The 25,344-nt window shown below is 43.3% G+C and overlaps 2 protein-coding genes across 2 annotated transcripts in view; one reads left to right on the plus strand and one right to left on the minus strand.

Moving 5' to 3' along the window:
* The window catches only part of BFSP1 (beaded filament structural protein 1, filensin), a gene marked incomplete at its 5' end in the record, with an annotated part of 11,341 nt that extends 10,932 nt beyond the window's left edge, over positions 1-409 (plus strand). The window contains 1 exon segment of the mRNA XM_009870805.1: positions 1-409. This exon segment is cut by the window's left edge and continues 29 nt beyond it. Coding sequence (XP_009869107.1) covers positions 1-409 — 409 coding nt within the window.
* A 5,726-nt stretch (positions 410-6,135) lies between these two features.
* The window catches only part of PCSK2 (proprotein convertase subtilisin/kexin type 2), a gene marked incomplete at its 5' end in the record, with an annotated part of 31,028 nt that continues 11,819 nt past the window's right edge, over positions 6,136-25,344 (minus strand). The window contains 4 exons of the mRNA XM_009870913.1: positions 6,136-6,963; positions 10,869-11,096; positions 13,528-13,628; positions 14,919-15,134. Coding sequence (XP_009869215.1) covers positions 6,477-6,963; positions 10,869-11,096; positions 13,528-13,628; positions 14,919-15,134 — 1,032 coding nt within the window. The remainder of the gene's footprint in view (positions 6,964-10,868; positions 11,097-13,527; positions 13,629-14,918; positions 15,135-25,344) is intronic.

Raw genomic sequence — 25,344 nt, forward strand, 5'->3', positions numbered from 1 at the left:
AAAAGAGAAAGTGGGTATCTGTGAAAGGAGGGAAGAGTTTGAACTCGTAGATAAACAGAAAGAGGAAGAGAAAGAATACGTGCTTGAATGGGGCAAAAAAACAAGAGGAAAAATCGAGCAAATCACAAAGTATCCAGACATCTCTGAGCCTGAGACAGTTCCTTCCCCTGGTCTGATAACCCCAACTGAGCCAGGAGTCCTTCGAGAGACGGAATATGAAGATAAGCAGGGCCTTTTGTTCAGGGAAGCGGGCTTGCCTGGCTCCATGAGCTACGAGAAGGTGGAGGTGGTGGAGTCCATCGAGAAGTTTTCTGATGACAGAATTCAGACGTATGAAGAGACAGCGATGATTGTGGAGACGATGATAGAGAAGACGAGCAAGAAGAAACCAGGTGACAAAGGCTCTTAAGCGAACAGACACCCCCCCCTTGATAGTCAACTTGTCTGGCATAGTTATTAAATGACTGTGTTTTTTTTCCTGACCGAATGATACAGTAGTGAGATTTTTTGCTGTTTGGTATGGAACAGATTGATACCTTGATGGCAGTTCTGTCTGACGTAGGCTCACCTTTGGTGCAATGACCATTAGAGTGCTCCAGGGCAACAAGTAACGGGCACATCCTACGTAACTGATTTTCATGATTAGGACAAGTCGAAAGTAATTATGATTACAGAGCTGCCTGGCTTTCCACAGTATCCGGGACAAATTTGCATATTCCTCTACTGCTCCTATAGACGCCGTACGATTCCCCATCTCTCAGACACCTGCAAATGTTAACTTGTGACATTTGGTTCATTTAATAAAAGTTTTGCCTTCTACCAAAGATACCCACTGTGGGTTTTTGTTGCCTTTACTATTTAATAGTCCCTAATAGTAAATGTTAACTGACTGGGTGTGCAGGGGAAGGGCTGGATAGGTGCTAAATAACCTCTTCCACATCTTTCTCATTTACAGTCTTTAAGGATGAGCTTGGCAGACCTTTCTTTTTGGCTTTAAAGACAAACTCTCTGTATTTGAAATAAGCTCGTACTGCGTATCTTCTCAGAAAAAAATCTGAAATTCCACCAAGGTGGGGGATAACCGTTATAGATACTTAAAGGCATCATTTGTCCTTCACCAACCCAACTAAGGTATTTACAAATGCCAACAAGCTTTGGAGCAGACTGCAGCCAATTCAACAGACTGTGTGTTCTGGTATTTTTCTTGTTAAGTATTTCCTCAGCCTGTAGCGTTTTACAGAGTTCAACGTGGCCACGGGACCCTGTTGCAACCCAGCCACCTGCAGTCCCATGGAGCTCCATAGGGTTCCTGGAAGAAGCGGTGCCTCCCCGCAGCCCTGTGCCTGGGGAAGCAAAAATTGACACTTCTGCAACAGCCTCTTGCAGCTTCCAGAAACCTTTGCCTCGGGGGCAAAAAAAAAATAATAAAAAAAAAAAACGGAAAAGGAAAAAGAAGAGAAATCCTTCTACGTGTGTACGTGAAAATACTGAGCCCTTTTTAACATGCTCATCCATCATTTAGGCCTCAGCCTGATTTCACGCGTACAAATAATCCCACTAAAGCAAGGTCCACACTGAAGTGCTCTACTAAGTCGGGTTCTATATGTTTTTTCCCATCTCAGTTCTCAGCTTTCAGCACTGTTACACCTTTTCCTTCTGGCTGATTATTGATTCTATGATTCTAAAAGCCATTTCTGCTGACGAGCCTGAGGGTCCAGAACACTTTCTTACATCGCTCAAGACTTTGATTCAATATCGCATTGTTGGGGGTTTTTTTCATTAGTGAATTTTAATGCAGGTGTCGCATCTAATCTACTGTGACTATTATGAATGGTGAAACACTCCCTTGTTCGAAACAGGGATAGACGACCCACATAGTCACATTTTTGATTCAGGATGTTTTTGTCGCTGCTGTTTTAGTGAAATACTAGTGGGAGTTTACACCAGACATGACTTTCTAGGGTGTGTGCTGCTTTTTTTTTTTTCCTCCCTCAGTTTAATTTATTAACAGTGTAAATAACCTCAGAGCAGGAATTTATCAATGCGTATGCAGGCTGCACACCGGTGAGCTGGGAGCAACTGCTCAGAATAACTGCTGGTGAAAGCAGGTTTTTGACTACTGCAAGGTAAAAAACCCAAACCAACTGCAGCAACAGAGCCTACGTTTAATAATTCTGTCACAAACCAGCGTATAAACAGATTCAGGCAGTACCTAGACAGAACTGGGTATTTCCCTCCGCCCCACCGCCATCTGATTTCACTGCAATACAGAGAACTTAATGTTCAAAATACAAAAAGCCTTACGCGAGGGCAAAGAGGCAACACTTCAGGAGAGCCTGGGTTAGGTGTCGAATGCGTGAACATCCCTGACACATTCTATTTTGTGCTGTGGCGTCACCACACTTTGCTGATGTAGAAATGGTCTTCTGATGCTCATTCAGCAGCTGCGCGGTATAAAAATCACCCCTGAAGCGGGTTTGATGGCCTGTATTGCTGAAGAAGTCATGTACTGTGTTACAGAGGCAGCAACCTGAGGTGCAAGGCTTGAACCAAACCAGTGCAGAGCTGCACCATAGATGCCAAGAGCAGCAGAAGTCAAGGACCACAAAGAACCAAGGCCTAAATTCTGCTAAGAGCTGTGACCTGCTTTCCACAAACATGGCAGCTGCCCAGTAAAGCTGCAGATGATGGCGCCTTTCTATAAATTTTTATGAAAATTATGTAGAAAAAACACTAGTATTCTATTATTGACAATTACAATGGTGAAAGGTAGAGCAGATCTCACGATTTATGGGCTAATCGCTGCTTTAAATGCGGATTCTCCGTGAAGTGTTTAAAGCCTAATGGTGAAATACTTGCGAGCATCTATTTCGGCAGAGCCGGGGATGAGATCGAGGTGACTACAGGCACAGTCCTGCCTCTGTGGCAATCGGAACTAGATCAGGAGGTTCCCTGCCATCTGCTACTGCTGCAGAAATGGTAAGAAGTTACCCTGTGCCGTGGGAACGTGATCTAAAAAGTATCCGAAAGTGTCACTGGGAAGTAGGGAGGGAGAGGCTCAAAGTGCTCCAAACAGCAAAGAAAAAAAAAAAAAGCTGTATTATCATTTCCTTGGGGCCAAATCTGCTTGTGAAGCGCAGTGCACAAATGTCACCACCTCTCTCCCCAAGCTTCCCCTTCCCCGCCGAGGGCAGCAGGTTGGCACCCGCATTGCTGCCGTGCCTCTTGCGGGGCTGACCCTCCATCCAAGGCTCTGCTTTCACCTTTGGTGTCCCGCCACATCACAGAGTTCACACAGAGCCTGTTCCTCTTCAGCTGTTGCTTTTGGAGGACTGTGATTATTTTCTCAGTATCGAGTACACACGGGATACAAGTTTATCGGTGTCCAAAGCAGAGGAGCAGGAAGACATCCCACAGGCAGCGGCGTAGTTCCTCCTGTGCACCTTCGGAGAGGCAATGATGATAGGACCTGCCAGTTTACAACAGCTCTTTATTTTACTCATTATTATAAAACATCATCACAGGGCTTCAGTTAAACAGTGGTCACCTGTTTGAAATCATGAGCTTCGTTTTCCCCTTGATTATAAATACTAACAAATTAACTATATTTTCCATCAGCAATACCATAAAAACTAACCAGACATATTTTTCAGTGATTCCCTGATGTAAAAATCCTGGAGAATTTGAAGTAGATCTCTATATTGTATATACAATTAGTTTTACATATACCTATATCGAACCTCACCATTTCTGCGTATCACTTATTATCGTGATCTTTCACTTAATAAATTAGGTCAGCATTACGAAAATATGAACAACCATCTAGTTATTTTGCTGCTTTATAAGATATTTAATGATTGAATAGAGAACTGCAAAATTACATTAATGCAATGGGAAGGCATGTACACGTTCACTTAAGATTGCCACATGGACTTTTCTTATTCCAAATTTTTCTTCCACATTTTAGAAGTCCTTCCAGCTACCTCTTTCTTTGAACATACACACACACACACACAGAAAGTTATGAGGTGCGTGCATGTATTATACATTACATACCATATGCAATTCTATATATATTTGTAAGCAAATATACGTAAATTACTCTGAATATACATATCGTATGTAACACACATCTATATCCACAGAGAGAGAGAGATCGCAGGTGTGTGTATGCATTAGACATACAGCTGTATGCATAAATATGTAGATATAAATATACGGTAGACTCTTCCCTCTGATACGTAAGGGCTGCTCTTTCTGAGAACTGGGTGCCTTCCACGGAAACCTCCTGCCACCGACACGACCCCCTCGATTCCAAAGACAGCAGCAAACCTGTCCCTGACCTGTTCCTCTGCAGCGAGTTTCGGCTCCTGCCTCGTGAACTCCAGTTCATGCTTTGAAATGGACCCATCTTGTCCTTTTGGGGTTTTTAAATCACCACGTTAAACCCACTATTAGGTACTTGAACAAAGAAGCAAGAGCACTTCAAAAATAAATAAAAAAAAATCAACACAGGGTCTGATTCTTCTCCTGCCGATGCCTGTTTTATCCTGGTGTGACTCGACTGCCCGAAGGGACTGCTGCACGCCGCGAGGAACCTGTGAGTAGCACGAGGCTGCTTGTCTCAGCTTTAGAGCGTCATTCGCATAGACTGTGCGTAGGTTGAACTGTTTATTTTGCATTTGGATTTGTGAGGGAAAGCACAGGCCTCTTAGGGAAAGCTACAAGATGGATGTTCTCCAGAAGTAAGAGCACAGTTTACACATTCTTAAGTGAAATACGTCCACCATATAACCTTTGGGTTATTTTTTTAATTTGTTAGATAAATATTTACTTACTGAATCTGTTTCTACTCCTATGCGCCTGACCAACTAGAACAACTCTTTCTTAAATGTTTTAGAATAATACTCTGTGTATTAAAAATAGATACTAGAAGTCTGAAACCGGTCACTGCTAAAAAGCAGATCTTGGATCCTGCAAAGAACCCAAGTACCTGCCTGAAAACTGGCATTTGAGTAGGTCCGCAGACGGCCTTTACTGTGAGTGATGCCTAAATATTTGTAGAATCAAGACCTTTTATTATTCAAAGGTTGAATTTGGGATCTCACACCTGAGAACACGTTGTGGTTGCTACCATGAGTAATTCCCACCAAGGATGATGTTACACCTTATGGCAATAGCCGGAGCGGACTCTGAGGGCAAGAGAGACCCAACTTTACTCATGTACGAAAAGTGAAGGTGGGACGGACTCTTTAAACAGCAAAGAGCAATGAGTACCAACAAATCTTCCCAGACACATTACATTTTATTTCCCAAGAAGGCCAGCTTTACATTACACATTAATAACTTAGGCATATTTTTCTCCTTAAATATATGTGTATAACACAAAAAATAACAAATCTCTATTTTTAAAAATGAAATTTGAATTAAAAAGAAAAAAAATTGCTTTGGGACTGAAACTGGGTCCTTCAAATTTCTCCCACAGCAATTTACAGACAGGCAGGTTATAAAACCCAGAAAAGAGAAGGGTCTGTGTTTGGAAATGCCGACCCAGCCTCACCTTATGCTGCCATACACGGCTGTGCGGAGACGAGCAGGTGTACTTCCGCACACAGGTTGTCAGAAACCCTGCAGCTCATTCCCTATGAGCTCGTTCCGCTGTGAGACGTGAGATCGATTTGAATTGCCAAAACTGAACAAACAAACAAACGAACAAATGAAACTTGTGCTTCTAGGATGCCCTGACCCTGTTTGCAAAGCACCTGCCCAGCTTTGGCATCGCTTTGCCTTCCTTATTGCATGCCTGTTGACCCATTCCACGGCTGAAGTTTTAGCAGGTATATTGTATGTGTGTATATATTAAAGAAAACTCTCAAAAGAATTGGATTTCTGCAAACTGGATTGGTGACTTTTCTTCCTCTGCAGATTTCCTCTTTTTGCAGGGCCTAGTGCTACTTTGGTTGAACCCAATGGGGAAAGTCCCACTGAAGTCAATGGTGGAGAAGGAGCTGTTAAACATTCAAAGACCTCTCCAGCCCACCTCTTTGTGATTCCCTCTCTCACAATAATTTTAGAAAATGTGCCCATTATCACCAATCGGCAATGTTAAAATTCACTCTTTTTTTTTTTTTTTTAATACAAACAACATTTACCACAAAAATATGAAGGAAAAAGCCATCAACGTCTTTGCGGGTTATTACCTAGTCGTAGGACACAAAAGAAAAAATCATTTACAGTCACAAACTGTACATAGTATTTGGTGGGGGACAGTATATTTGTGGTTTAGAGTAAAAAAAAGGATTGCTTCGGTGGTAATTAAAATAATTATTGACAAGATGTAAGACTTTAAAATCAAGAAAGTGTGATAATCTGGCTACACAGACGATCATTGGAATATGTCTAACATAGAGGTTTAGATAGTAGAAAGGTGAGCAGAGGGATCTGGGGAAGGAAAGACACCGTCATGCAGCACAGCACTAGTTCTTGCTCAGTATACTCTTCAGGCTTCTCTCCACTGCTTCATCCAACTCTTCTTCCAGCTCTTCCTTCTTGGACATGGCCAGTTTGGACTGATAATCTTTGACTATTTGGTCTATATACGGAGCGCTCTGAGTCCCGTGCAGCATCAGTGTCCACTCCTTCAGCACGCCCCGCTGCGGCAGGCTGCCGACAAACCCAATCTCTAGAGCCCAGGTGCCTCGGGGGTCTTCTCCCCACGTGTGTGTGGTCATGAAAGGCCATTTGTCAAAACCCACCTTGGAGTCGTCATCCCTGGGGCGCCGGCTCAGTAAAATGGACTTTGTTCCCATGGGAGAGGTCATGTTGATGTTGAGATCTCCTCGCCTAGTGGAATTCACAGTTATAACCGCCTGGACGTGTTCAAGGTATCGGACAAAGTTTTCCTTCCCCTCACAAGCATCAGTTGTAAGAGTGAGGACCAGCTTGCCGCTTGGTGGTATCTTTCTGTGGGTCAAAAGATAATCAAGCAAATTAAAAGGATATACACAACAAGGTACGGATCATGCTAAAGCTACTGGGTTTTGCTGCCTCACAGATACAAAAAAAGGTACTGTTTTCCTTATTCATACATGTAAAAGGAAGGAAATAATTGTTGCAAACTTAGCTAGAAAGAGCAATCTCTTTTTAGAAAATGATATCAAAACCTTAATTTTAAAATACATGATGAAATGTACACCTACGCAAAGAGAGAAGGAATACAATTAAGTAGTACATACTGCTCTTTAAGAAATAGTAACATATATTTAATAGCTGCCTTTACTTACCGCTGCTACACTGGGTAATTGCATAATGAAGTGTATATTCAGTAGAAGAACCATAAGCAGTCACTTGTGTCAGTCACACAAAAAACCAGCAGCAAATGGCCCTCTGGGGTCAGAGGAGCCAGTTGCACAGAATTTCAGTGAAGTCACATTCAAGCCTAAATCCTTCTGATGTGGAAACCAGCACAAACACTGAGGGCCACAGAAATGATCAACGGGCTGGAGCACCTCTCCTATGAAGAAAGGCCAGGGGAGCTGGGATTGTTTAGCCTGGAGAAGGCTCTGGGGAGACCTTTTTGTGGCTTTTCACTACTTCAGTGGGGATTTAGACCAGATAAAAGGAAGAATTTTTTTACACTGAGGCTGGTGAAACATTGGAACAGGCTGTCCAGAGAGGTGGTAGAATCCCCATCCCTGGAAACATTCAAGGTCAGGTTGGACAGGACTCTGAGCAGCCTGATCTAGTCTAAGATGTCCCTGCTTGGTCTCTTCCAGCTCAAACTATTCTACGATTCTATGGGATCCCAGTGTCAGCTCATTTGAAAAGTATTTTTCCATGAAGTTGCTCTCCTTGAACTGCTCCTGCTCCATGCCGAGGGAAGAAGTTGCACTTGTTTCCTGAGTTTCCAAAGTGCTACACCTTGAAGTCACAAGTTTCTTGGTTGTTGTTATTCAGTCCTTATGAAGGCAAATGCACAATTAACTGAAGGACATCTGCCCCAAGTATTCCCAGGAACCTAGACCTGCAGCTGGAACACAAGCACAGTCCTGCTGCGTCTATTTTGCGAGGATGCCGTCATCAACTAGAAACCAGATCCTTGTTACCAGCAGCAGAGAGCTGGACACCCGAGGATGCAACACCTGGAAGTTTGCGCCCAAGAGGAGGAAACCGCTTCACAGCTAGACTGCGCAGTCATTCCTGGCTGTTAATGGTCTTGCCAACACTTGCCAAGAGGATGAATTGCATACAACAAGGAGAAACGTTACAACGGCTGGTACTCTTGACTCTCCGCGTGGCGGGCACCTGTGGTGTGGTCGCTTCCCACGCAGCTGAGGAAACCTGGGAGGCAGCACCGCTTCCACAGCGCAGCTCCAAGCCTGCCAGGAACAAGGAACAGCACGCTGGGGGAAAGAAAGCTGCATCCACGCCTGCCCAGCTCTTGCAGGGGAAGTTGACAGCCATCACTGACCGCCTGATAAACCCCTCGGGGTCAGGATTCGACTGGCAATTGCCAGTTGCCTCAGAAAACGGCTGGCGAAATGCCCAGGGAGTGTAAACAAAATTCTCTGTGTCTTCACCATCAGTGAGCAGCGTGACACTTCCCTCTGTCTAAAAGAAATACTTGAAAGACAAGGATTACTGCAATCATTAAAAAAGGGAGTAAGTCACAAAAGACTCCAGTCAGCTTGTCACTACCTCTTCCAGTGGCTTCTCCATGACCCAGATTTCGCAGCAAAATAAGCAGGAGAGTCCCTTTCAAAGGGCATTGACCACGTTACAGTAATGAATTATCTTCAAAAGAGATGAGTACCAGCCCTTTCACTTTCCTAATGAAATAGTGTGTTCTTCAGAGACCAGCAAAAGCGTTTCATTCAAGCCTAGCTTCCAGGAATTCTCTTCTTGAGATGAGTTCCAGGTATTACAGCTTAGTACACCACTAATTGGCTCAGGCCAGTCTCTGCCCCACTTTCTTGGAGTATTACCTTCTCGGAAGTACTTGCAGAGTAAAAAGATGTTCAGGGCCACGTCCTCCGGGCACTTAAACACTTACCTTAAACTGAAAAGCCTGTGTTGTTCTGAATCTTACAGATGCCCTGGAGCAGAAGCTGGTATAACATAAATATTGTATAGCTAAAATATTTCACCATGTAATACCCTCAAGATTTATCTGGTGTGCCAAAGCACAAGGAAAACACACAAGGAAAATGTACATGCCGGCCAGAGGTGAAGAAGCATAATCTCACAGTTGAGAACGATCCTATGGTACTGCAGTGTAGTTTTCATTTCCAAGGAATCTCTAGAGATGCTGAGACTTCACTAGTTTTATTTACAGCATAATTCAAAACCTGTAGACATCACAAGCAGTGATGCTCATCTCCTGTCAGAGGCATTTTCACTGAGGGACGTAAATATTACAGCACTCCTATTAACATATAGATGTGTTGGGTAATTATAGGGGGGCACCCACACAGACCACACACAGTAGAGTTGGGAGGTTTAGGTGGTGCCTGACCTGGCTGAACGTTACAGATCTGGGCGCTGCTCTCAGAAGACACCAAGGCAGGGCAGCCTATCTCTCAAGCCTGAAACTTGTTGGGCAATGACAGCTACTGGGAAGCTTTCCTGCGCTTCCATATCCCTGGGCTGGAGGAAATGCACCATCATCACCTCTGCTTTTGTATCCATTCAATGGCAGAAATGGGACAGAAAAGCAAAGGCCGAAGGAGGCGACACCACTGCACGGCAGCTGCCCGACTCTGTTGCCAGAACTCCTCTAGCACTTTGTCTAATGCATGGAGCCAAGCCTACAGACGGTAATTTTCTCTCCTCCTCTAGAGATGATCCCCATTTCCATAAATGAGGCCGCAGTAAGATAAATGAGATTATTCGTCTGCATTTAAATTATGAATAAACTAGAGATCGCTCAAAGTTAGCGTCAGCACTGCCTCATTCGTTTCCTACCTGTGAGCAGGCATAGGCCAGTTAAATTAAAACTCAGATCTCAGCTGTAGAGACTTGGGTCCTGCAAATACAAACTGGAAGGCTGGGAACAAACTCACTCTTTGCCTGGCTGAGCTATGTGCTTGGGTGATGCACTGGTTTTTGCTCTGTTTTTCCAACAGAATAATGATGCTATCAAAAATGGCACTAAAAGTCAAATTTCAAATCACAGAGACATAGATTTGCCATTATTAGGTTAGTATTTCAAATAATTAAATTGACCTATAGCTGTTGCAGTCAATTAGTATTAACTCATTCACTTGTTGACTCATTCACTCGAGCACATGAAGGTAAATCAGAAAATAATTTGACTACCTAGATGGCAATTAGAGATTTGAAGAACATAAACCAAACACAATTAAATGCTGCAGAGTTCAAACTGCATCACTGGTACCTGCAGATGACTTTTTCAGTCTTTTGGAGATAAAACTGTCTGCTGGAATATGTCACAAGGAGATATGACCTGGCTGACAGATATTTCATGTGGCAGCAGTTTATGTAATTTACAGTGCCAGCCCTCCAGATTTTCACTCGTGCACAGGCTCCCTCTTGACAGAAGCTCTGGCACAAACAAACCTGTAAGTACCCAGGAGAAATGGATGTTGCTATTCACACTGCTGGCACTAGCAAGGATGATGCAGGTGAGCTGTAGAACGTACTCCTCCAGCAAACCAGGAATTGAATGATCATGTCGTTTATTTTATCAACTTATTGAAATATCTGAATGCTACTGGTAACGCTAGGCTTTCTTAGAAAATAAAAAAATCTTTATGTTTTTTTACTACCTATGCATTTGTCACTGTATTTGCATGCTTGTAGCCTCCTGAAAGCCTGGAGGAAGGCAAACACATAGATCGTTCACTTACTCAGGTTCCTGTATTGACCCTCCGACACAATGGAATCTCTCGGGAACAGTCTTCCAGTCTTTCGCCATCTTAACCATTGCTCCCGCATCGAGGACACCATAGCCAAACAAATGGTTGAATTCCAGCCCAACGCCATTTCTACGCCATTGATGAACCTCATCGTGAAGCTGGTTCCTCTTGGAGGTGAGCACTGTCAGATGTTGCATGTCTCTCCATGTCAGGTCCAAGCTGTGGAAGAGCAACATGGAAAACAAACAGTATTTCCAGATATTAAAAGAAGACAGTGTGTTTGAATAAGCCTTTTGATAAAATCTGCTTCTATGAATCACACAGAAGTTGTAGCTACACACATATCAAGAACAAAGCTTCTGTCGATTTCGGTGGGAATAAGAATAGCTTTTAATTGTATAGTACTTCCCCAAAAATATATTCCCCTACACCAAAAAATCATTTCTGATTGTTTCCCCATTCTTGAAAGCAACCGCTTTCACCTACACATTATAGACAAACCATGCAATTTTTAAGCTAATAAAAGGAGCAGGATATTATACCAGATCCTGAAAAGAACATGAAAAGGTCGATGACAGAATGGCACCTAGCCTTCCTGTTACATCCTGCCCTCTTTTCCTCGCTCCTTCTGCTCTTCCCACAGCCTCTCCAAGGTTCACCCAGAGAACCCCTGATGTGATGAAGCTGGTGAGCTATAAAAATCAAGGTCTTAGCAATTTTGGAAGTCTGGGAATACAGATACACGGACTCTTGAGTGGCTGTAGGTTTGTACTGCAGGTTACAGTAGAGGTTTGTCCCCTGTGATACACTAGCATGGATGGAGGCAGTAGAGTAACATTTGTCTAGATTCAACGATCACTTTTCATCACCAGCTCTTGTCTTCCTAGATTTGCAGCGATTATGATGACAGGAAGGGCACTTATAAGTTATTATTCTGGAAGCTTTAGAACTGACATTCTCATTCTACATAACTAAAGCTACTCCAGTTGTTCTATGATGAACTCTTTCAACATTACAATATGTCTGATTCAAACCATCAACCTAAAAGGATCCGCTTTTCAGCATTCTGTGCCCCAAGTAATAAGCGTGTGTGCATGTTGAATGTGCGCCAGAATAGCCAATTACTGTCATTTTTCCAAGGTGACACACATAGCCGAAAACCAGATATCGCTTGCATCATTCGTACTGAAACCTTTTAAGAGCTGAGAGACATACTGCAGGCAGCAGTTCTCTGCATGGGAAATGGGTAGCCATTCCTGTGAAGGCTGCTTTAACTTTCTATCTCCTCCCCTGCACCCCACCGCTTCTGGTCAGTGCTTGCAAACCAGGGGTATTAGTCTAAGCTCTACTCGTGATAGCTTGGCAAGAGTAATTCCAGTCTTCACGGATAGCCCAGATGAAGAGGAATGGTAATTATTACTGAGATACTAACATCGTAGTCCAGGTTAAACACTCAGTAGTCAGAAAATTCACTAAACCTTCGTATTTTCATGGCAATAATCAATGACCACATCGTGGCTGTCCCACGGAATGAATTTGATAGTAGAATGGTTGATCATCCCAAATTAAATGCCTGCCATGTGTGTTTTACCTGAAAAAATGAGACTTGGCCCAGCCATGTGCTGAGCACAACAATCATTGATCTGGTATTGATAGAAAATGTCTCCTCTGCTAGATCTTAATTTTTTCTGCATGTTGTTTAAGAAAACTATGTACATACAGTGCTCACTTCATGCCATGGTTACAGTAACTGAAGCCGTGTGCTTCAGTAAATGTATTCTCACTTCATAAAATGATTTAACACAAAGTCAAAAGATGGTATAGGTTATTGTAAGGAAAAAATTCATAATCATTGGAGAAGATAATGAAGTGAGATATACAAGGTGTCTCCAATGTCAGGAATAGCATGGAGATGGTAAATAGACAATGGAGATTTATTCCTTCATGTAACAGAGCGATTAGGTAGCACAGAAGGAAATCATCAGCAATAAATTAAGCAAAACCTAAGGAAACATTCCTCACCACCATTGCCAAAAAGTATTCTCACTGTGGAACTGATTGCCACTGGATGATACAGGTGCCAAACACAGAGAAGTTGAAAAAGAGACAAATCCAATGAGGATAAATCTGCCTGTGGGTATTAAGCAGGATATGCCAACCACTCGCTCTCCAAACCACAGATTTGCCAAACCTGTTGTTGAAAGATGACTCTTAATCCCTGGTTGTTGTACTCTCCTCCAAGCATCTGTCACTGCAGACAGTTTGTGGCACAAGAACAACTCCTGTCAGCTACTGCGTGTTTGCTCTAATGTTTTTGTAGGCTGGGCATTCTGCACTGGATATGTGGAGAAATTAAATAATGTCTCCCTCCAAACAATGCTGGAGAAGACAAACCCTTGGAAGCAGTGGATGGAGAGGACACAGAGAGCGAGTCAGCCGAGCTGAATCTGCTCTCTGGCTTTGGCAAGACCGTCACCGCTCCACTGAGAAGTTACCACGCGCGCCACTACTGTAGCAGGCAGCTTGTCTGCTGCTCGTTTCAGCCCCTTGCCACGGACAAGCCCCTTGCCAACCTGTACGATGAACGACATTAAACAAACTGCAGGCCCTCTCCTCTCTAGAGCTCACAAGGAATTTCTCAACAGCATACTTAGCCTCCAGGGCCAAGGCAAACACTCCGGCTGCCTCAGGGGCAGCTGCAGACGTTCCTGAGTGACGCAGGGTGCAGTTCCCATACAAATCTGTTGTAGCCTGCAACGACATTAGACATAATTAATGAAACGAGCTAGTTCATCTTCCTAGCAGCTACAGACTCAGAAAAATACAGAAAGCGCAGTTTGCACCCTTGCTCTTTAGAGTAATTGTGTATTTACTCCTAGAATCTGCTTTTTTTCTTTAGAATAGTGTATCAATTTAAAGACATTGTGACACGTGGTTACAGAATGTGTGAATGCAAGAATAAATCACGGTGCAGTAAAAGAATGTTCATTAACACTTAGAACTCGTAAACTCATATAGTTGGCATTTATTTCCTATAAACACAGTTTAACCAAAGGGTTTAAATTCCCTTGTGGTTATCAGAAGGATTTGAAACTAGAATTGTTAACAGTATTGGGCTTTCTAACATTTGTGCACCTCCAGAACCAAGGGCAGTACGAGGCTGTCATCTGCTATGCAGCTTAGTCACTAGAACAGACCAGAAGAAAACCTTAGAAATATATTTAATGGCAATAATTACAGAGGTGTCACAGATTATCTTGGCTGATATCAAGGCAGAAACTGGTATTTTTCCATTTGCTACTGCACATGGGCATTTAAGATTATACCGTATATCTCTGGGGTTTGAGATGGGTAACTCATGGAAAATGTCTTACCGCTTTTGGCAAAAACTAACCCTGAGTTACTACACTTGAACTTTCCACTCTGTCAATCAGATTATGTCCTGGCTAATCTGAGGGTGCTGAACAGCAGTGATCAGTACGGTGGAAGAGAATCCCAATTACACTTGAACAGCAACTGCCTATTTTCCAGCTGCAGGTATGGCCCTGTGAGGGACTTGAGTACGATGCTCCGCACTGCTCACCACGAGACTGAGGGTGATCCGAGCCCCCTGCATTTCCTCTGTGGGGGACTGAATATCTTTCTGCCCTGTGCAGCTTGTAGTACATCAGCAGTCTGGTTCATCATTTCTCTGCCCATCCAAGTAAGTATGATCTCAGATGCTGACACTTTTCATTTAGATTTTTACACAGACATTTTGTCACGCTGTCCTCTGTAAAGAGTGCAATTGAACACCTAAATCTGATTTCTCACAAAGGAAAGCACCAACGATATGAAGCTCTAAGGGATGGAAGATCATTGCTGTCCTCAATATTAATCCCACACCTCCTCAGCTAACAGTTTTGGCACCATCGTGTACTGCAGAGGAGAAAATACCCATCTCAACAAAGAACCATCTGCTGCCCCAAAGCAGACGGAGTTGTAATAGGTCGTGGGAGTGCCCAAAGACAGCAGCAAGAGCACAATAATATCTGGACTCACCACGCCAGCCTCCGGATTTCTCTTCCTCCCATTACTAAAGGTGGAGGCTAACGTTGAAGAGCAGCTTTCATCATACAGAGCTGTCCGCCCATCATTTATAGCAGAGTTGATGGAGATTGTCCACATGCTCGATGCATAACCATCACAGTTGCAGTCGTCGTAGCTGCCCCCATCTCCAGAGGCCCAGACATAGATGCTTCCTTTGCCGCCCCGGCCCTGTAAAATCAACCAGGTTAAACTGCAAATAGAAGACAGTAGCTACTTTAAACTGCATGTCTTAATTGCAAAGCTGGCATCTATAACGGAGATAGCTGGTCCAACCAAAATATGCATCAGCTTTAAGCTTCTGCAGGTTATGAAATCCGGTTAACTGGCAGCCACAGCCAGTTCAGTTCAGCAACCTTATGTACACAGAGCTCTTCCATTTATCTCTTGCTTTGCTTCACGCCCTAAAGGCCCCTGCACCAGATGCTAAGACGTTTTATGGATTCATTAGTGTTTATATCAAGGTCTAAGCGCTATGAGGACAGCGTTCTTTTAAAAGGGATATAGGTCATCTCATACGTTGGGTTTTTAAGATCCAGTTAGGTTCAGGCAACGGCTAAAAAATTCGGTAAAACAAGCACCTTTTCTCTCAATAGATTTTTTCCCCAAAGGTATCACTGACTCAGAGCTGTTTTTCTGACAAACCAGCTTCTAGCACTAAGCAGCAAATCAAGTTATGACACCATATAAATCATCTGCAGAAATATGGTCTACCAGTCACACTGAGGAGGCGAGAGATGGATGGGAGAGCCTGACGCTGAAGGGCAGCCATAAAGGCTTCCCACTAGTTAAGGGATCAAAATCCCTATCCTCTCCCCACCTTTCAGGTAGACCAGGCTTGAGAAGGGATCAACTCAGCTTCTTCTTTTCATCCCGTACAAAGAAAGAGATAGGTGCTGCCTGGAAGACGGTTCAACCCGAGAACCCTGACACTTGGGGCAAGATCAGTGTTATTGAACCCAAATCTCAGATCTCCCACCGATTTCAGCGCAGGAATTTCTCTCTGTGTTTAGTCCAGTGTAACCCAACGTTTACTTCCAACAACAAGGGTGCAAGGCCTTAATTTGCTTATATGCAGTGGGCAGAAGATAAAAAAAATCTCTTCTGCCTTCTTCATTGGCCAGCATGAAATGGAAGTTAAAGAATACACAAACACAGTGACACGCAATGGTATTTTAACAGGGAATCTTTTCTGCCAGGAATTTAAATCAAATCTGAGCTCCCAGCAGTAGCTTCAATTTTTCATCATCCCCCACTGAACAGAGCAACCTCATTATTTCAAGCATGTTAGCGAGTTGCATTATAATCCACTGAATCGCACAGCAGGTTTCCTGCCACTGGGGTATATAACATCTTAGGACATAGATTTTCATAATAAAGATGATGACTATGAAAAAGCTTACTGAAATCAGTCTAAGAACTCCCACAAAGATCTGAGATCAATCATTTGAGCTTCAAGGGAGGAGGATACTGTTGCAAAAAATACATACTCTAAGAACAAAATAATTCCAGCTAATTATTAAAAAAAAAAAAAAAAAGGAAAAGACTAGAGTAACAAGAACAGTTTTGGCTTTTTTTCTTTCCCCTTTGACTTTTTCCTCCGCAGGGCCCAACCCTGGGCTTTGGACTCACTTCAGAGGCTACATCCCACGCTTGCCACCATGCCCATGTACACCATCACACCACCCTGCCACCATCTGCCTCCTTTTTAGACAGCCTTGGTGGCAGCTTGAGCACATCTCTGTCTGTTTGTCCCCAAAAGGCTGCCCAGCACAGAGAGCAGGCAGCTGCTGGTGCCAGGAATAGGACATTCGGCATGTACGGACCCGTTCTTACACAACCTTTTCCTTCCAGCCATTTCACAGGGAGAGGAAACACTTCATTTTCATGTGATAAAATTCACAAAAAGGAGCTTGGTGCCTGGAAAACAGCCTCTGCAGCGCTCAGCATGGGGAAGGAGACTTAGCCCCGCTCAGCAAATTGTTCCATGCTGCCAAAATTGGGTATTACTGCAAAGTGTTTCACCCCACGTGTGGGATTTGTGGCAGAAATAGGGTGTAACGGATTGCTGGTAGGGAGCAGGGGGAATTCACAAGGGAACTGAAATTTGGGGGTGGAGTTGGCCTGGTGAGTGTTGCTGGGGACGGGTTTGACGCATGTAACGCGAGACTGGCCTCAGGATATCACTTCTATGAGAGTCACATTCACAAGCATGGCTTAGTGTTGAACCCCGTAATGCACCTTCTTCATACCCTAATTTCAATTGCCTTTCTTTTTTAGGACTGGAAAGAGGAGCAAACACTTCTGGAACAAACTGACAGCAGCCCAAGTGCATTACGTGCAATGATGCTGAGGACTTGCTGCTTACATTTCCCACCTGCAGCAGCTGGACAGGCTGCACAGGTAAACTGTTTGGGGGTCATCCCCAGGTGTTGTTCCATTCACCAGGCAAAAAATATATGGCTTCACGGAAAGGGAATTTTCAATTCTCTGGATGCCAGTAGTCTAAACCAAGAAAATCTCAGTTGGGTCAACGAAGGGCTGTATTTAAAGCAAACTGAAAGATCCTATTTACATCTCAACCTTATCTGAACCTAAAAAATTTTGGTGGTGTCACTCAACTTGCGCTGCGGTAAATTTAGGCCAAAACCAGGATTGGAGAAGGGGGTGTTAATACACACTACAGACACCAGAGAGCCTGAAAGAAGATTCAAGAAGAAGAGAAAAGACCAGCAGGACAGCAAGATACATTTTAAAGAGTATCTTTCCACCTGAATCCTGGGGAAACCCGCGACGCACAGCGTGGCACCCACCCTGCAGAGCCATCTGAAGCTCTATCTCACTCAGAGCTGAAAATGGATCTTGGGGCATTCAGTACCAGCCCAGTAGAGGCCCTCCTCTCCATTCAGGCTAAACTAGAATTAAATCTTGGGCAAGGCTATGTGCTTAGAAAGTCACAGACTGCTACTGAGGAGCTCTCTTTGCAGAAACAGCAGATCATCTATTTCCAGTGCCTTTCGTGGGATGTTGTACTACTGGCAAAAAATATCGCTGAGAAATTTTCTTACCCTTTTTCTCATCTTTTGAAGAGCATAATCCCAGAAAAACTTCTTTAGTGAACTACCTTGCCAAAATGAGCTGGCAGGGGACTGCAGCCTGATTTACTTTACATAACTTCAGGCACATCTTGAACATTTTTTTTGCCTTGTTATTGTGTTCATTCGTCATGCTTGTTGGACTAGTGCCCAAGCCAGCGTTTCTCAAAATTTTGATCGCTGGATCACACTACCTAGATAAAAACGGATGGTATTGGACGAATAAATCTCCTCTGGCTTCCTTGACCTTTCCCATCAAGGCTGGCAATGTGAATTATAGCTGAGCCTCTAACATGGCACAACCCCTGCCTTGGCTCCTCAAGTTCATCCACTGCAGCCCTGCCATAAGGGTTCTGACAGATGGATGGAAGGCACCCAACAGTCTTTACAGCCCTTTCCTGATGCCCTTTGGCTTTGGCCTAATCCTTCAGTCATAGATCAGGACTAACAGTTTCCAACCCGGTACAAGCTAAAAACGAAGAACAGGCTCCTGCCCTGAAAAGCCAGGTACCAGGGAGTGACAGCATTGGGACACCAGCAGGCAGATGGGCTCAAGATAAGAAAAAAAAGCAGCACCTGACTGTGAGGTGTTTTTTTTAAGTCCAGTGAAAGGTATTTCAGGGTAAGGACAGCTAAATGGTTTGCTGATGTTTATGGACTGTCCCATGTCTCAGGAATAAAATGCAGATGCAGCACAGTTGAAAAATAACATGAAAAACTGCAGAACTGGAAATTGCTTTCTGTAACAAATTCAAAGCACATTTTATTTTATAAGCACCTTGCTTTTATATGATAGCTATTTTATAATTCTTCCTCTCAAGAAAACAGAAGCGTTTTGGCATCTTCTATATAATTTAACAGCAATTTATGTGTCTGCTATGGTAAGAGATAGGCTGGGTTTCCAGGAAAAGTGAAAAATCCCACAGCTTTTTCAAGTCTTTGCCATGGGTCCTTCTGGCTTATGAATATGACTCAGTTTCAGACAGTGGAAGAGCTGTGGGACCATTTGCCTGCTGTCGTGACTCGGTGGGGAGCACTGGCTGGGCTCTCGAGTCATCCAGCAGACCTTGCTCTGCCTCGATCTCCCCAGCGTCCCCGTGCACGAGCAGCACGGCTGGAGGCAGCGAGTCCTTGGTGTGGCCGAACTGCTGCTCATCTTTGGCACTTCCAGGGTTTTCTGCAGCCTGTCTGTGTGTTCCCGCATCCCTGACACGGTGCCAGCTGGACAGCCCAGCCCGTTGAGCCCTCGCTCTCCTGGCTCCTCCAGCTACCTCCGCATCTGCCAGCCTGCTTTGCCCAGAGCAATCTGGTAGCCTGTGACTTCCTGGATCCCTTTGCTCCTTTCCTATAATGATTTCTGGGCGAGTGCTAAAATCTGAAGCAAAATCTAGGCAGGAACACATGCCTGACAGTCAGCCAAGTAACCTCAATTCAACCACGCAGACACTGAAGTTTTAAGCAGGAAACATATTCGTATTTCTAATGTTTGGCACCACACACGTTCAGGGGGACAGCTGTCCTGTTTGAGCTGAATGTCTTAGGACCTCTCACGTTGAGCCCCTTCTGAAAGCCTGGAGCTGCTGCCCCTGGAAAAGCCCAGGATCTCTGGCCTGTCCAGCACACACACAAGTCGTGGAGTTCAGCGCAGAAGAAACAGCAGCTGGGTTATCCTACTCCAATTCTCCACTGCTGGAGGTGGTGTCCCTGTCTAACCCTCAGACAGTCAATGAAGAAGGAGGAAAAGGCTGTTTTTGGCAGGAGCAAGAGCTCAGCTGAACACCTGGCTGTTATGCGGAGGACGACCTGGAACCACGTTTCAGTCATTCTTCTCCTGGTTTTGTCCCCTTCGTATTTTGTTGCCTTCAATAACTGGCTAGCTGGTTCTTCCTAGCAGATTTCTGAAACTACTTGGATCAAGCAACATTCAATCAAGTAAAAGAGACTGCTGCATACGAGATTCTCAAAGAACTAAGCTCTAAAATTGTTAAACCCTAACAAAAGGCTTTATGTAACTTATTTTAGACTTGGTCACAGGAGAGTACTGAACTCCCAGCCATGAACTCCCATTTAATTGCATAATTGTTTATACTTCCTTTGGCTAAAAATAATGCTTGAACTATTTTCTATGTCTAAATAACCATTCAAACCGGATAGACTTCTGTTAGCCAAGAGAAATGAATGGAAAATTACACTTTTGGTGAAGAGAGACTGCATTAGGTTTCAATTAGGGTTCAGTCCAACAGGAAAATGGAGAGGGAACTTTGAAAATGCTGACTCAAACCCTTTTAATTATCCATTCCTTTTTTGTTGGATCCTGGGCTGTGTATCGCAAGTGGTAACGTATTACCCTAGCCCAGCAATTCCACAGGAGTAATTCTGGTCTCGATAACATTTGCAAAAATCATTCCCATATTTCTGAGATAGATTTTCACCAAGAAAAAGATTCTAAGCCCCCAATCCACTTTTCATTAGTGGTAATGCTGGCTTCTCTGCCCAGAGCTCCCAGCTGGTGTGATGAACCCTGCTCCTCGGGTCTGAGTGAGACAGCAAAATCTACATTTTGAGGCTCTGTTGTTGTCTCCTTAGAAAACCGTCATTTACATGTCAATAAAGAAAACATTTACATGTGGAGCTTACAAGTACTGCGATGTTAGCCCAGCCTACTGATAGAGCAGCTTTCTGCTCTGTGTGAGACAGTCATGTGAGCTTCTGTGAAGGGCAATATTTAACCCTGTCACAGCCTCATGCAAAGCACAAACCTAGGACAGCCAAGGTCCTGAGTTGACCAAAATATGCCTGAGGAGGCCAATATCACAATAGAAATCAGTATAGTACTTGAGTTTTGCCCCCGTCCTGTCCTCAGAAGCGCATGCCTGTTTCCCCATCCCTGGCAGAAAACCAGACGGTCACAGACTGACCCACAAACCTGGGCAAAGTACTCAGTGAAAGGTCCTGTATGCACCAGGTCAGAAAAGCTGGTCATGCTGTTTTACAAAAGCCTGAAAATATCCCCTCTCAGGTGATTTCAGAATGCCAAGGAGATACCACATACTCGGCACGGGCTTTTAATAAGGTCTGATATTAGCTTACAGAAATAAGACAAAGCTTAGAATTATAAAGCATATTCCAGCCATAATAGCAATATGATAGCAAAGGGCTCCCAAGTTATAAAGAACCAAGCTTGTAAGACTTCCTCAGAAATGGGGCAATCAGATGGTTGCCAGTTCATAAACTCATTTCCTTATCCTCACGTGGCTGTTGAGCAAATAAAACAATGTTAGAGGCATCTAATATTGTTTATTAATGTGCTTGCTATCTTCACCACATTTCAAAAACAGTAACGCAATGTCTATGGCCTTGGAGAGAGGCAAATGAGAAATATTTCCTTTCATTTTAACACCGTCCTTTCTTCCTTCATTGGGGAGCCCAATTACAGAGCCATGATGAGACTATAAATTCTTAATACTGCTCCCCTGGCAACTTGTACTCGTGCAGCACTTTTTTAGGTAGAATCATATTATGTGCGGAAGCAATAACGTTTTCACCAGCACAAGGGGATCCTGTCTTATATATTCTGGCTGAGCCGGCAAAGTCTCAAGAAATTAATTCAGTCTGTGAGCAACTCCTCACAATCTACTAATATAAAAGCCTACATCATAAAAATGCAATAGATAGAAACCAGCTTAGCTTGATTACCTCTTTTTACTGCCTTAAATTTCAATAGTTGAAGCTGGAAAGAACTGGACTCATAAAACAGCAAAATAAGAAACGTTTACTGGATATTGCATTAAAGAGAGGATGTACCATAAAACAAGTGTGGAATTAGTTCTTGAGCTTGTTACCTTTTCCTCTTTAAGATGACTGCTGATACAATTCTGGATGCAAGGTACCAGAGAGCAAAAAGTTTATATTTAAGAGCTGTGCTGTCACAGGAATCCCATCTACTATCCCTGCCTCCCCCTCCAAGGTGCCTAGCCCCCTGAAGTTGTAAGCACAGGCCAGACAATGGATATGTAAATCACACAGCATTGCTTTGTCCAGCCTTACTATATATAAAACGCTGCCACCAGCTCACTCGCCCTTCTCTGAAATAAAAGTACCGCTCAATGAGATGAGATGAGCTAGCTAGCTGTGCTCAGCACTGCCGGGCTGCTTGTTCCTAAGTCCGTCATCCTGCTTTTTGTTCCCTTCCGAATTTTAGTTTGTATTTCTGCACCTGAAGTAAAATCCCTCCATAACACAACAAAGAAACATATGACACAGATTAAGAGCAATGAAACTGAGCCTACGAGCAGCCTGGTCTTGGTGCAGAGCTAAGATATCTCAGGACAGTCCAGAATAACGTTAGGTTGGTGATTTACTGAGACTGTAAAGAAACATGTACCTTTCCTCCTGAAACCCTATAACCCGCTGCTGATCACAGGATGTGGCTCACGGAATCTAGAGGCCAGATAATAAAATTTCATTAAACATAAGCATTTTTTTGATCCTGTCACAGCAAAGAGCAAGTGCAAGACCCCTTCATTAGGCAGGTACTGGATACTCACAAGTTTCTACTTAGTCTTTAAAAGCTAGAAGTTGTATCAAGACCAGAACCTGGAATTTGTGTTAGATAAGATTGTTTGTGACAAATCGGGGCTGGTAATTGTCAAATTCTTGTGGATGCTTCTGACTGTGGGTATGAAACTCTCAATCCCTGTTCTTAAGTAGCTGCTAATTGAGCTGTGAGCCCATTTACCTGCAACTGCCATTGTCTGGCGACCCAGTGATGCTGCTCACTACTGCCCCTGAACAAAAGTCACGAGGCAACGCAGCGAAGCACAGATTGCACTCAAAAATGAGTGGGATCATGCTGTAATAACAAAAAGCAGCTTGAGTCCTTTCCCCAGCATCTTCTATTACTGAGCTGACACCAAGTGCATGCACATGCCACCCCATTTGTGTTCAGCCTTAGAAATGCAGTCAGTACAGGAGCCCATAAAGGAGCTGCCAGCGTGATGGACAGATTCTGCTGCCCTCAATCACACTATTTTAGTGCTGCCAGATTCTGCTGCCCTCAGTCACACTATTTTAGTGCTGCCTTTACTCATGGCCTTTACCTTACCAGAGAACAGCACACCAAAGTGAAGGTACGATTAAGACAGAAGGCAAGAACGAACTTAACAAATGCCAAGAATGGGAAAAGGAAGAGGAAAGGTAAGAAGATTCATCAGCCTTAGCCCACCTGGTTATGGCTGCACAGCTTCAAGTCACAAAAACCGACATACAAAGAAGAAGTCTCAAGAGTTTCAGCGCTTTTCATAATCTTATTATCAGTTACCCCTCGAAGGAGGATTCAAAAGGACATGACAGTGGAGCAGAGTTTCAGGGAAGGACGAAACTCTTGCCAGGGAGTTTCATCCTGAGCCGGGTTCCCAAGCGTGGTGGCAACAAGGTAAATGGTAACTGTTTGTCAACTCAGCTAACTGCATGCTCCACGTAAAAACTTCGTATCACTCCCACTTATTTATTTTTAGTTTATTGCAGGATCTTAAGGATATTAATCTCACTCTGTGCAAGAGATCTTACATACCCTTCTAGGATGTTTCAAAGTATAGCTTTTTTAATAACACATCTTAATTCTCAGCATGTTGCTTCCTGTCTGCCAATATTTCAGATACCTCACTAATTCGTGAACCATCACTCTGGTGAGAATCAGCTCTAGATGGAGAAAAATAATTCCTACCCTTATCTGTCTCTCAGCTTATAAAAGAAACTTTTCTCTTTAATAAGAGGGGGGTTTATTCTGAAAAAATGGTCATAAATAAATTTACATTTTTACAGTCAATAATGAATTCGATGCATATACTACAGGCATAAACTAGGTAAAAGTGTATTACATGAAAGGCTCGCTCGTCTTCCTTTACACGCAGGAAAGTCTGCAGTGAGTTTTTCAAAGTGCTATGGAGAGTACCCAGCATCCACTGACATCTTGAAATATCTTTAGAAAATCTGGCTCTTCACAAGAAGAGATCAGAACAAACTATACCCCCAAAAAAGCATTCTGTGACAGGAAACATAATGAGCGAAATAAAACCAGATAAAGCTACGATTGCAAAACAAAAGGAGGTATTTGGGGTGGAGCTGTCTCTTCTTCCATCATGTATTGCCAGGAGTTAGCTGGGATATGGCCACTATAAAATAAAGTGCAATTGCCTGTGGAAAATAGTATCTTTCTTAGGTAGGAACCAACATCAATCCTTCTGCTCTCTAATTCTGTAATAGCTGTTGAGAATAACTGGTTTCCTAAAGCAAGCTCGCTTGTTAATTTTATGCTTTCTGGTGAGGTACAAGAGCAATCCTTCCCAGGGCACAGCTCACCGTCACCATTCTCTCTCCTTCACAAGCATTTAACCTGAGAGATCTTAGGGCCCCTTCTAATTTTATTATTTCAAATTATTTTTTAAAGAGAACCTCAAACACTTCTAAGGGGAAGGCAATAAAAAAGTAATATGGTCAACACTCCAAACTATGGGACTATGAAAACAGAACATAAAAATCCCTTCTCCTATATTTAACATTCAAAAAAGTAGGCTAATTCCAGCCTAACTCCACAAACTAAAGTATATGGTGATATGAAAGCAAGTTAATTGAAAGATCCTTTAAATACCAAACTTAAAAAAAAAAAAAAAGACTACAATTTAGAATCTAGTTCTCTTGAGGGGTAAAATACCTCCAGTTTAGTCTGCATTCCTCTGCTGGGATTATTAGTACCTTTTCTGTTACTTTTAGTTGAGTTCTCTGTGGGAGAAGAATAACACAAAAATGATACGGGAATTCTTCTGTATTCTCCCTGCTCCAACCAACATTAGTGGAAGGAAGATCAAGTATCCACTAACTGTAAGACATCAAGGCGTACCTAAAACTATACTGGCTGTGTCACATACCCCAAAAAGACTGTCCCCAAGACAGAAGTATTTAAGGCGATATTTACAGAAACACTAGGTGAACGAAATAAAGTCATGAGAAGAAATATAGTTTGTGAAAGATGACTTCAGAGGGACTTGGAGCTCATCAGAGGTTTATAAAGTTTATAGTACAAAACTGAGCAGACTCAGAAGTTTGTGACAAGTCTTCCTGCATTACTGCAGTACATTCCCAGTTTTATGGGCAAGAGCATGAAGATGACTCTAACTCACCTGTTACAGGCAAAACATTTGAAACTCAGAATTTGAGAGAGCTTTAGACGCTTCACAACCCAGCACAGCAGCAGATTGAATTATCATGTCACAAAACATGGAAAACTG

This window comes from Apaloderma vittatum, unplaced genomic scaffold (genome assembly GCF_000703405.1).
Source record: "Apaloderma vittatum isolate BGI_N311 unplaced genomic scaffold, ASM70340v1 scaffold8700, whole genome shotgun sequence".
Classification (NCBI taxonomy): domain Eukaryota; kingdom Metazoa; phylum Chordata; class Aves; order Trogoniformes; family Trogonidae; genus Apaloderma; species Apaloderma vittatum.